Raw genomic sequence first — 13,785 nt, forward strand, 5'->3', positions numbered from 1 at the left:
AGTTACTGAGGTGGGTTTTGTTTCCCTGGTCTGGCCTCGCCTACATGTGCCTCCAGCCATACAGCAATGTGGTTGAACCTAGGGCAGCACGGTAGCACAGTGGTTAGTCAAGTTGCTTCACAGCTCCAGGGTCCCAGGTTCGATTCTCGGCTTGCGTCACTGCCTGTGCAGTGTCTGCATGTTTTCCCGTGTCTGCGTGGGTTTCCTCCGGGTGCTCCGGTTTTCTCCCACAATTCAAAGCTGTGCAGGCTAGGTGGATTGGCCATGTTAAATTGCTCTTAGTGTCCAAAAAGGTTAGATGGGGTTACTGGGTTACGGTGTGGGCTTAGGTAGGGTGCTCTTTCCAAGGGCCAGTGCAGACTCGATGGGCCAAATGGCCTCCTTCTGCACTGTAAATTCTATGATAACTTGGATGTGGGAACTGGTTGATGTGCAGGAACAATGAGCTTACATGATACTAATGTTCTGTGTCTGTATTACACAGACATTATTGGTTGCAGACGAGTACCAGGACCTGATTCCATCCTATCAGCTCCTTTCACTTAATATGAAAATGGGATGAAAATATGTAAGAGTTTTTTTTTACAAGGATGTTAAAAAAATTACATAATTCTGCTTTTCAACTTTCTAGGTTAATGACACCTATGAGCTGATACCACCAGCACCCGTGGTGCTTAACACAACAGTTCATGGGAAGTGGCGATCCTATGCTGTGTACAACCTGCTGAATCCTCAGCTGTACAGCGCTTCATCACACTCGTTAAACATAGCCTTAAAATGGAAATTGTCCAAACCGCTTGGTAAGTTCAGGAATCATGATTTGCTGTTTACAGTCAGTACAGGAGCCTCTAACAGACCGTACACAGTCGGGCAAGGAGCCTACAGATTGGGCGCCCTCTTTAATAGTCTATTTGGAATTTTCGCAACCACCCGCTCTGCGATGCCTGACCCAATAAAGGAGGGACAGCCCCACCGATCCTGCCAGTCAATTACATCACGGGTGTTCTACAATCTAACTCCGTATATCTAGGTGCCATTTCCCCTTTTCCTGGAATACCTTTCTAACAAAGTCCATCAATCTCGGTTTTATAATTAGCAATTCATCCAGCTTCAAATGTTTTTTGGGCAGAGGATTTTATTTTTATTTAGTCATGGGTTGTGCGCATCACTGGCTAGGCCAGCGTTTATTGTCCATCCCTAATTGCCCTCAAGAAGGTAGTGGTGAGCTGTCTTCTTGAAACGCTGCAATCCCTGTGGTGGAGGTACACCCACAGTGCTGGAGGCAGTTTCAGAAATTTGACCCAGTGGCAGTGAAAGAACGGTGATATTTTTCCAAGTCGGGATGGTGAGTGGCTTGGAGGGGAACCTCCAGGTGGTGGTGTTCCCAGGTATCTGCTGTCCTTGCCCTTCTAGATGGTAGCGGTTGTGGAAGGTGTGTCTAAGGAACCGTGGTGACTTCCTGCAGTGCCTCCTGAAGGTGGTATCCACTGTGCAACTGTGGTGGAGGGAATGAATATTTGTGGATGATCTGCCAATCAAGTGGCCTGCTTTGTCCTGGATGGTATCAAGCCCCTTGAGTGTTGTAGGAGTGGCATTCATCCAAGCAAGTGGAGGGTATTACATCGCACTCCTGACTTCTGCCTTGTAAATGGTGGATAGGCTTTGGGGAGTCAGGAGATGAGTCACTCAATGCAGAATTCCCAGCCTCTGGCCTGTTCTTGGAGTCACCGGATGTTGATAGTGGGGGATTCATGATGGTAATGCCATTGAATGTTAACTGAAATGGTTAAATTCTCTCTTGTTGAAGGTGGTCATTGCCCGGCATTTGTGTGGCACGGATGTTACGTGTCGGCCCAAGCCTGGATATTGTCCAGGTATTGCCGCGAATTGTGCTGAACATTTTGCAAACGTCCCCACATCTGATCTTATGATGGAAGGGAGGTCATTGATGAAACAGCTGAAGATGGTTGTGCCTATGACTCTATCCTGAGGAACTCCAGCAGTAATGACCTGGAACTGAGATCATTGACCTCCAACAATTAACCATCTTCCTTTGTGCTAGGTATTTCTCCAACCAGTGGAGAATTTTCCTCCTGATTCCCATTGACTCCAGTTTAGCTAGGGCTCCTTGATGCCATACTCAGTCAAATGTTGTCTTGATGTCTAGGGCAGTCACTCTCATCTCACCTCCTGAAGTTCAGCTCTTTTGTCCATGTTTGAAACAAGGTTATAATGAGGTCAGGAGTTGAGGGGCCCTGACGGAACAGAATCTGAGCCTCTTTGAACAGATTATCGCTAAGCAAGTGCCACTTGATAGTGCTGTTGATGACCCCTTCCACCAGTTTCATATGAGAATAGACTGAAGGGGTGGTAATTGTCCTGCTTTTTGTGTACAGGACATAGCTGGACAATTTTCCACATGCCGGGTAGATTGCAGTTTCTATCACTCTTTGTGTCTGGAAGTGATTCCTAATTTTGGAGGCTGGTGATCTTTCCTTATGTGTAGTTTCCAGACTGCTTTTAGGGGTGGTCTAACCAGGCTTTTTTACAACTGAAGCACAACTTTTACCATCTATTCCTCAAGTTATAAAGTCCATTATTCCATTAGCCTTTTTCATTATTGACACTGATAGTGAAGCTAGGTGCAGCCTTCTCTGACTGACTGTACAAGCACTACAGGAAGCTTTGACTGTACACAGTACAGAAACCTCAGTCTTATTCTATTCAGTAACTACAGGAACCTGAAACTGACTCCAAGCAGCAATGACAGAAGTCTTGGATGTCTTTATGCAGTAAGGACAGAAACCTGGGTTGGAGTAAATATGAGTACAGGAAAGCTGGACTCAATCAATTCTGGCTTGACATACACCTTAGTTTGTCTTTGTATGCTGTAAGTACATGAATCTCATACTGCCTGATATCTAAGTGCCAGAAACTCCTTTGTCATTGGTTGCTGAAAGCTCAGAATTGATGGTCTAGGGGACCGAAGGTCAAACATATTTCTATATTTGAGCACTGCCATCCTTTTGCTGAAAATTCTCCTGTGTGAGCATTCTGATGAAGACAGGCTGGGCTTAGCTATCAATTCACTCTGGTCAGATAATCTGCCAGTATTTGCCGACTAGCTTTACATGAGACGTGATAGCTTAGGTGATTACCCCTCTGGAAACATACCCGAGCAAAATGAGAAATGGGAAGAAAGGGATGGACCTACATAGGAAGCTGTTTATCTAAGAGGGGTTTTGTAACATGTGGATACATGACTTTCTGACATTGTAGTGACTTATCACCAACCAGAGACAACCCAGAGAGTGGTGGGCTGCAAATTCTACCTGATTCTGTTTAATTCTCAATTTTCCCTCCGTTGTTGTGCTGAGCTATGATGAGATAGCTTTTCTACTTGGGCGAGAGAACAAAGGGGATAGATAATCAGACAGGGATCAGTGCACTAGCTGTTGGACTAATTGTCACAGCCTGCATTATATTGAAAAGGGGACTTTTGAAATGATTAAAGCACAAGGTGAATTTAGAATGCTATGACTTATAGTTGCACTGTGAAAGAAATTAATGTCAATTTAAATTACATCCATTGGCCACATAAAACAAGGGCTTTGGTATTTTTAGAATGTTCTAAACGTTTACAAGAGCTGTCCAACGGCTATTCAAGAATCTGACTGTTACTTCTGATTTCTGTGCAGTGACACCTGAAGTGCCTGTCTTCTACGCAGAGAGATATGTGAGTGGCTTTGGTCTCCAGTCAGGCAAAATCAACACCTTGATCTATAATAATCACCCCTGCCGGGCATTCCCAGTGTTGTTGATGGAAATTGTGCCATGGTATCTTCGGCTCTATGTCCACACACTCACCATCACCGCCAAGGGCAAAGAGAACAAACCAAGTAAGCTGCCAGTCTTCCCTCTCTTTCCTGCCACTTTTCTTCTTCCTTTGATGTCTCTCCCTTTCACGAGGATTGAAGTGGTGAGCTAACGGGGATACAGTTATTTCTTCACGTGACCTACGACACAGGATTCTCTTGTCACGCCAAACACATCTTAAAATAGGGGATGCAGTGGCGTGGTGGTCTTGTAACCGGTAATCCAGAGACCCAGGTTCGAATCCCACCACGGCAGATGGTGAAATTTGAATAAAAATCTGGAATTAAAAGCCTAATGGTGACCGTGAAACCATTGTCGATTGCCATAAAAACCCATCTGGTGGGCAGCACAGTGGCGCAGTGGGTTAGCCCTGTTGCCTCACGGCGCCGAGGTCCCAGGTTCGATCCTGGCTCTGGGTCACTGTCCGTGTGGAGTTTGCACATTCTCCCCGTGTTTGCGTGGGTTTCGCCCCCACAACCCAAAAATGCGCAGGCTAGGCAGATTGGCCATGCTAAATTGCCCTTTAATTGGAAAAAGTGAATTGGGTACTCTAAATTTATGGGGGAAAAAACCCATCTGGTTCACCAATGTCCTTTCGGGAAGGAAATCTGCCATCCTTACCTGGCCTGTGACTCCAGACATGTGACTCCAGATCCACTTCAATGTGGTTGATTCTCAAATGCCCTCTGAAATGGAGGATAGTTAAGGATGGGCAATATATGCTGGCTCAGTCGGCGATGCCCAAATCCCCTGAATGAATTAAAAAAACTTACTATCCTGCTAAAGGTACATAAATGAAACAATGGGCTTGGAATGACATCATTGGTAGTCCTACTATTATTGATTTTGAAAATAACATGCTGCCAAGTTTGGGGAGGGGCGTGGCAGCAGTGGGTAGAACGAGATGGTGTCTGCTGTCTTGGATGTGACCGAGATGAAGAGGCACCGGCAGTCAATGAGTGCGCTGATGGGGAAGAGGCCCACAAGAAAGAAAATGAGTTGAACCTGACTCAAGGAAAGGCAACAAAGTGGGTACTGGGCTATGATAGAAGATTGAGATGGCTGGATCTCACCCCATTTGGGTAAGGAAAATTAAGGATGGTGTTGATCATTATCCAAGTTTTAAAATTAGAAGAGTTGAATCTTCAAATGCAACCTCATCACCGGCAATGTTTTAAATTTGGCCATTTGCATAACTGATCTACAGCCTTTGGCAATTTCTTTTGACATTCCTTTTGTCTCTGCTGTTGGCCTACCCCAGGATATAATCATGTGAAAGAAAAAAACATACCTGCCACGACTCCAAAGTAAAGTACACAACTTGTATATCCCTGCTAACCCGCCTTGTCCTTTTAAGATGCTGACAGGTCTGCCACGTGTTAAGCTTTAATTTAAAATTCCCAGCATCTGCAAATAATTTGTTTTAAATGTTTAGCTATTCAGATGTCACATAAGTTTGCACACTTTGCGAACCGTAAAACCCCGTGGTGCTGTTTTCTGGGGAATTTCCTTCCATCTTGGAGGATGAGAATCCCCTTTGAATTAGAATCTGCTCCAACTGAAGCGCTCAAAGAGAAACAGGGATTCTGCTCATTTACCAGGGGCCTGGAACTAAGGAGATGAAAGTGTTCTGAGAGCTGGATGAGGGGGTGAGTATCTGTTTCTCATTCCTCACCTCCTGTGTTTGGAGTTGTGTTATTTATACCACCTGTAGGTGGTGCTGGGGAGCCAGGAGAGATTGCCATTCTTGTGACTCCGCCACAGCCAGTCAGTCAGTGGCACAATATCTCAGATATCATAGAATTTACAGTGCAGAAGGAGGCCATTCGGCCCATCGAGTCTGCACCGGCTCTTGGAAAGAGCACCCACTCAAGGTCAACACCTCCTCCCTATCCCCATAACCCAGCAACCCCACCCAACACCAAGGGCAATTTTGGACACTAAGGGTAATTTATCATGGCCAATCCACCTAACCTGCACATCTTTGGACTGTGGGAGGAAACCGGAGCACCCGGAGGAAACCCACGCACACACGGGGAGGATGTGCAGACTCCGCACAGACAGTGATCCAAGCCGGAATCAAACCTGGGACCCTGGAGCTGTGAAGCAATTGTGCTATCCACAATGCTACCGGGCTGCCCGATACATTATATCTATTACAAGGGATGGGAAAAAGAGCATTCAGTCCATCAAAATTAATTCTCAATGTATATTACTTCTTCTGTCATGGCATCTGATTTGCTTTTGATTGGCACTCAAAATTCTATCGCCTATTAGTCTATTCTACATCCAGTATATAGATTAATCCTGATATATATGGTAAGATTATTTTTGAATAATTTCCATTGACATCCTCAGGCCCTACTTTCCTGAGTTGCTTTGAAAAAATGATATTGGCTTACTTTATCTGAACCGTTTAATACTTCCATGATGTGACCCTTTGCTCTTGACAGCTGCTGGAAAAGTTTTATACATAAGAACCAGGAGCAGGAGTAGGCCATCTGGCCCCTTGAGCCTGCTCCGCCATTCAATGAGATCATGGCACCTTGTCAAAAGCTTTCTGGAAATCCAGATATCCCACATCCATTGGCTCCCCGTTGTCTACCGCACTGGTAATGTCCTCAAAAAATTCCACGAAATTAGTTAGTGGAAAAAATTCCACTAAATTAGTTAGGCACGACCTGCCCTTTATGAATAAAAACTCCACACGGACAGTGACTCAGCTCCACTTTCCCACCCAAACACCATAATCCTTTATCCTTCAAAAAACTATCTATCTTTATCTTGAAAACATTTAATGAAGGAGCTTCAGCTGCTTCACTGGGCAGGGAATTCCATAGATTCGCAACCCTTTGGGTGAAGAAGTTCCTCGTAAGGTCAGTCCTAAATCTACTTCCCCTTATTTTGAGGCTATGCCCTCTAGTTCTGCTTTCACCCGCCAGTGGAAACAACCCCCGGCATCTATCCTATCTATTCCCTTCATAATTTAATATGTTTCTATAAGATCCCCCCGCATCATTCTAAATTCCAACGAGTACAGTCCTAGTCTACTCAACCTCTCCTCATAATCCAACCCCCTCAGCTCTGGGATTAACCTAGTGAATCTCCTCTGCACACCCTCCAGCGCCAGTATGTCCTTTCTCAGGTAAGGAGACCAAAACTGAACACAATACTCCAGGTGTAGCCTCGCCAATACCTTATACAGCATAACCTCCCTCGTCTTAAACTCCATCCCTCTGGCAATGAAGGACAACACTCCATTCGCCTTCTTAATCACCTGTTATACCTGTAAACCAACTTTTTGTGACTCATGCACTAGGAACCTAGGTCCCTCTGTACAGCAACATGTTTTAATTTTTTATCATTTAAATAATAATCACTTTTGCTGTTATTCCTACCAAAATGGATAACCTCACATTTATCAACATTGTATTCCATCTGCCAGACCCTTAAACTATCACTTAAACTATCCAAATCCCTCTGCAGACTTCCAATATCCTCTGCACTTTTTGCTTTACCACTCATCTTAGTGTCGTTTGCAAACTTGGACACATTGCACTTGGTCCCCAACTCCAAATATTCTATGTAAATTGTGAACAATTGTGGGCCCAACACCGAATCCTGAGGGACACCACTAGCTACTGATTACCAACCAGAGAAACACCCATTAATCCCCACTCTTTGCTTTCTATTAATTAACCAATCTTCTGTCCATGCTACTACTTTCCCCTTAATGCCATGCATCTTTATCTTATGCAGCAACCTTTTGTGTGGCACCTTGTCAAAAGCTTTCTGGAAATCCAGATATACCACATTCATTGGCTCCCCGTTGTCTACCGCACTGGTAATGTCCTCACAAAATTCCACTCAATTAGTTAGGCACGACCTGCCCTTTATGAACCCATGCTGCATCTGCCCAATGGGACAATTCCCATTCAGATGCCTCGCTATTTCTTCCTTGATGGTAGAACCCAGCATCTTCCCTACTCCTTATAGAATCCATCGGATTTTCATCTCCAAATTCCATGAGGTTAACTTTGGACAAGTTTTAAAACAGGTGGTTAATGTGCTACATACATTATAGCCTTGGCAATGATTGTGAAAATCCCCCCCCCGCCTCCCCCGACCCCCACGTTGAACCCAGTTTTAGTAATTTTAAAAATATCTTGGGTATTAAATGTTGCTGACGAGGCCAGTATTTATTGCCCAACCCCAATTGCCTTTGAAAAGGTGAACGTGAGTCTCTTGAACCACTGCACTCCATCTAGTTCAGGAACACCCACAGTGATGTTCGGGAGGGAGTTCCAGGATTTTGGCCCAGCGACAGTGAAAGATGGTAAATAGTTCCAAGTCAGGATGGTGTGTGGCTTGGCGAGGAACTTAAAGTTGGTGTTCTCATGCAATTACTGCCCTTGTCGTTCTAGATGGTAGAGTCCCTGAGCTTAGGAAGTGCTGTAGAAGAATTGCAGCAATGCATCTTGTAGATGGTACACGCTGCAGCCACAGTGTGTTAGTGGGGAAGGGAATGGATGTTGAAGGTGGTGGATGGGGTGCTGATCAAGCACGTTGCTTTATACTGGATGGTGTCAGCTTCATGAGCGTTGTAGGGGCTGCACTCATCCAGGCCAGGGTAGAATATTTCATCACATTCTTGACTTGTGCCTTGTATTGCGACACCCTGGGCTAGTGCGCGGTTAATTCCAGCCCCACTTGATCCAGAGGCACAGCACAAGTGAATTAACCAATTATTTTTAGAAAGATACTCAAAGTCTTTGGCCCTTGGCTGCCCAATAATCAGTCTCCAGCTTTGTAAGTTTAAACACAATCACTGTTTATTTGTAACAGGAATTATAATTAAATATCCAGCAAATATAACTGGTTAACTATTATCTAATTCCCATTTTAACTTGCCCCCACCCTCTACACACGCAAGACATACAAACACAGAGCGATAGAAAGGGGGGAGAGAGAGAAAGAGAGAAACTGGCAAAATAAAAGAAAGGGGAGATAAGGGAATAAACAGGAAGGTCTAGTAGATGATGTACAGACTTTGGGGAGTAACGAGTTGAATCACTAAATTCACAGCCTCTGGCCTGTTCTAACAGCCATAGTATTTATATGGCTGGTCCAGTTAAATTTTTGGTGAATGGTGAGTCCCAGGATTGAATCCTCTATGATTCCTAAGGTGCTCCACAGTTTTTTTCCTGAACCTTCCTTTGGCTTTAAGATATGTACGATCTAGCTCTGGGATTTATTGTTACTGTTCCCTTTAACATGTCAATACCACTGGCCCACTGATTGCAACTTCCTTTAGGTTGCTGGGTATTCAAGTAAATTGGACTCATGAATGTTTTCAAACATAATTAATTGTGTATTACGATGTCACAGAGTGGTTTACAGCATTATTGTTTTCACAATAAACACTTTCATATAATGTGTGCTTTTTGTGACAGGTTATATCCATTACCAGCCGGCCAAAGACAGAGAGTGCCCCCATCTACTGGAGATGCTGATTCAGCTGCCTGCTAAATCTGTAACCAAGATCGGCATTGAGTTTGAGAGAGCCTTGTTGAAGTGGACCGAGTACCCTCCCGATCCTAACCATGGCTTTTACGTTAGGTAAGAAGCAGTGCTACCAGAATATTGTTTTTAAAAAAAAAAGTTATTTTATTCCAAACATGTTCAACATAATAACAAAACCATAACACCCAACAGAGTATACAGTTTGGACACTTTTGCACCATTAACAGCTCCTCAAATATAATTATGAATGGCCTCCACCGTACCTCAAAGCCCTCCTCCGACCCCCTTAGGACAAATTTGATTTTCTCCAACCTGGGAAACTAGTGCAAGTCTCCCAACCAAACCGCGACCCTCGGCAGCGTAGCCGATCTCCACTTCAAAAATATCCACCTCCCAAAAGTTCTCCAACTCTTCACACCCCCAGACCATATCGGCATGGGTCGACGACCCTCTCCCACACCTCTCACACCCGTCCACTACCTCCGGAAAAACCCACTCATCCGGGCCTGAGTCATGTGGACCCTATGCACTACTTTAAATCGTATAAGACTCATCCTTGTATAGGAGGAGGTTGGTTTCACTCGGCGCATTATTTTGCTCCAAAGCCCCCATCCTATCTCACTCCCCTTTTCCTCCTCCCACCACTGCTTGATCCTTTTCTTTTTTTTTGAAAATATATTTATTGGAATTTTTACACTTCATATCAAAACTTTGCAGAACAATGTAGGAACAATAATAAACTGCCTCCCCTCTCTACCCTCCCTCCTATCCCTCTCCGCCGCCCCCCACCCCTCACTATCTAATCCCCGCCCCCCCCCAGTTAGTTGCTGGCTGCGAACAGGTCTGCAAAGAGGTTTGTGAACTTCTTCCACGTGTAGTGGAATCTCTCCTCGGATTCCCTTATCGACAATTTGATTTTTTCTAGTTGCAGGAACTCGGCCAGATCTGAGGGCCACTTCGAGGCCCTGGGTGGCACTGCCGACTTCCAGCCTAGCAGATTTCTCTGTCTGATGTTCAGAAAGGTGCAGGTCATGGCGTTCGCTACTTTCCTGTCCACAGCTCTGGATGCTCTGACACACCGAAGATCCCCACAACCATGGCTTCGAAAAAAGCCATCCGGAACTCCCTTAGTCTGGGGCAGACCCAGAACATGTGGGTGTGGTTGAGCCCCCCTGTCACTGCTCGCACCTATCCTCCACTTCCGGGAAGAACCCGCTCGTGGGTGTCTTCGTAAGGTGCGCCATGTAATAATAATAATAATCTTTTATTGTCACAAGTATGAAGTTGCTGTGAAAAGCCCCTAGTCGCCAAATTCCGACGCCTGTTCGGGTAAGCTGGTACGGGAATTGAACCTGCTGGCCTTGTTCTGCATTACAAACCAGCTGTCTAGCCCACTGAGCTAAACCAACCCTTGAGCTGGTTCCACCTTGAGCTGCTTCAGGCTTAGCCTTGTGCAGGGGGAGATGGAACTGATCCTGTGCAGCGCTTCGATCAAGAGTCCTCCCCCATCTCCGTGCACAGCTCCGCCTGGTCTCGACAAATGGGGTCTTGACCTTTTCTATGAGTTGTCCGTAGATGTCGCCTCATTTGTCGAGCCCTAACCAGTCCATCCCAACAATTGTGTCCAGAAATGTGTGAATGGTTCTCTGGGGGAAGGTTTCCGTCTCCTTGTGGAGAAAGTCAAGTAGCTGCAGCTACCTGAGCTTGTTCGCTTTCGGGAGTTGGGAGCCTTTCTGAGAGCTCCCCCAGGGTCACCAGTCTATTGTCCATGTATAGGTCCTTCACTCTTTGTCCATCTGTCGTCCCTCCAAGTTCCAAATGTGGCGTCTATCCTCGCCGGTGTGAACCTATGATTGTTGCAGATGGGGGCCTCTATGGATATCTCGCCAAGCTTGAAACGGCACCTGAACTGGTTCCATGTCCTTATTGTGGCCACTACCACCAGGCTCCTGGAGTGTGTGCGGAGGGGCCGGGAGTGGTGAGGTGGTCAGCGCTCGGAGAGACGTCCCGATGCAGGAGGTCTCCTCCATTCGGACGCAGTCAGCCTCTGGTTCTCTTAGAGTCCCCTCACCATCACCGTGTTTGCCGCCCAGTGGTAGAATAGGAAGCTCGGTAGGACCAGGCTTCCCACGTGTCACCCTTGCTGTAAAATGGTCTTGCCTATCCTAGGGACGCTTTCTCCCACACCAGACGATGACCGTAATTAACTTGTCGGCCATGATGAAGAAGGATTTGGGGATGAAGATTGGGCGTGACCTAAATTTGACGAGGAACCTAGGCAGCATGTTCATTTTGACCATCTACTCTTCCCGGTAGCGAAAGAAGGAGTGAGTCCCATCTTTGCAGGTCCCTCTTCACCTCCTCCACCAGGCTGGAGAGGTTCTACTTGTGGAGCTTCGTCCAGGTGTGAGCCACTTGGATCCCCAGGTACCTGAACTTGGTTTGGGTCACTTTTAACAGTAGTTCTTCCAACTCCGCTCCTCCCTCTCAGGGGTTCACCGGGAAGATTTCGCTCATTCCCTGGTTGCGTTTGTAACCGAAGAAGGCACCGAACTCCCTAAGGAATTCTGTTATCTTTCCCATGCTGGTTAGGGGGTTCGACATGTCAAGGAGCTGATCACCCGCATAGAGCGAGACTCTATGCTCTCTGCCCCCTCTCCGAATGCCCGTCCACCACTCCGCCGATCTAAGGGTGGTGGCCAGTGGTTCAATTGCCAATGCGAACAGGAGCAGGGATAACGTTCATCCCTGCCTCGTAACCGTCTGCAGCCGAAAGTATTCAGAGCTGGTGGCGTTCATCCGTATGCTTGCTGTAGGAACGCTGTACAGGAACTTCACCCACCCTGTGAACCCTGTTCCAAATCCAAACCGTTCAAGTACCTCCATGAGGTATCTTCATTCTACTCGATTGAAGGCTTCCTCAGCATCCAGGGAGACGGTCACCTCTGGTGCCCTCTCCTCAACTGGGGTCATTATTACATTTTAGCAGGCGTCTGATGTTCACTGTTAGTTGTCTGCCCTTGACAAACCCGGTCTGATCTTCCACGATCACTTCTGGCAGGCAGCTCTTCAGGTGTGTCGCCAGTGCTTTCACTAGGACTTTTGCATCATTGTTTAAGAGAGAGGTGGGTCTGTATACGTCACTCTCTGTCGGGTCTTTATCCTTTTTGATGATCAATGAAATTGAGGCCTGGGTCAGTGTGATGGCAGAACCCCATTTGACAGCGAGGAGTTGAACATCTCCCGTAAGTGCGGGACCAGCGCTGCTGCAAATTGTTTGTAAAAGTCTACCAGGAGCCCGAGCGCTTTCCCTGAATTAATAGAATTAATGCATTCCACGTTCTGACCAGTTCTTCCAGCCTTTGTTTCCTGTCCTCCCCACCACCGGTAAATCAGTCTGTTGAGGAACTGTTCCATCACCGAGTCCCCCTCTCGGGGGTTCGGCGGTGTATAGCCCTCGGTAAAAGTTTGCAAAAGCCTTGTTTGGGTCTGCTACCATCTTATCAGTTCTGTCCCTAACTTGCGTTATCTCTTTTGCGGCTGCTTTCTTTCTTAGCTGGCCTTGTCTCCATGTTCGTAGAGGGCCTTCCATGCTTGGCGGAGCTGGTGGACTCCCTGTAGGGGCTGGTTTAGCACTGGTCTAAATAGCTGGCATTTAAAGCAGACCAAAGCAGGCCAGCAGCACGGGTTCAATTCCCGTACCAGCCTCCCCAAACAGGCGCCGGAATGTGGCGACTAGGGGCTTCATTTGAAGCCTACTTGTGACAAAAAGCGATTTTTATTCATTCATTTCCTTGTGGGGGGCAGATCAAATTCCATCTGCAACTTTTTCCTCTCCGCCAGCAGTTTTAAGGTGGGGGCCATGGAGTACCATCGATCCACCTCCAGTATGGAGTCGATCAGCCGCTGCTTGGCTGCCCTTTCTTTCTTGTCCCTAAGGGCCCTATAAGCTATGATTTCTCCCCCTGATCACCGCATTCAGTGCCTCCCAGAACGTGCAGGGTGAGATCTCCCCGTTCTGATTGCAGGTTACATAACCGTCGATGGCTTGCGATATCTTTGTATTGGCGAGGAGAGCTACGTCCAGCTTCCATGAGGGGGCGTTGGGCCTGGCCCTTCTCCATCCTCAAGCCCATGTAATGTGGCGCGTGGTCGAAGATTACAAGCGTGGAGTATTTCGCCTTTGTTACCGCTGGAAGCATAATTTTCCTTACAACAAAGAAGTCTGTCCTCATGGGCCTTGAATGAAATAAATTCCTCCGGACCATCGCTTTCAAGGCTCTTCAAAACGTGACTGCCGAGACTTCCGGGTGCGGTGATGACCAGCTAGGTCGCACGTTTCGGCACCTCCCGTTTGAACGGACCTTTGGGCTCTTATTGGGAGGC

The 13,785-nt window shown here is 46.6% G+C and overlaps 1 protein-coding gene across 1 annotated transcript in view; it reads left to right on the plus strand.

Annotated features, from left to right (window-relative positions):
- pigt (phosphatidylinositol glycan anchor biosynthesis, class T) overlaps nucleotides 1–13,785 on the plus strand; it is a 59,653-nt gene that overhangs the window by 27,076 nt on the left and 18,792 nt on the right. The window contains exons 8-10 of the mRNA XM_072514534.1: nucleotides 632–800; nucleotides 3,699–3,899; nucleotides 9,330–9,495. Coding sequence (XP_072370635.1) covers nucleotides 632–800; nucleotides 3,699–3,899; nucleotides 9,330–9,495 — 536 coding nt within the window. The remainder of the gene's footprint in view (nucleotides 1–631; nucleotides 801–3,698; nucleotides 3,900–9,329; nucleotides 9,496–13,785) is intronic.

This window comes from Scyliorhinus torazame, chromosome 8 (assembly GCF_047496885.1).
Source record: "Scyliorhinus torazame isolate Kashiwa2021f chromosome 8, sScyTor2.1, whole genome shotgun sequence".
In the NCBI taxonomy this organism is placed as follows: domain Eukaryota; kingdom Metazoa; phylum Chordata; class Chondrichthyes; order Carcharhiniformes; family Scyliorhinidae; genus Scyliorhinus; species Scyliorhinus torazame.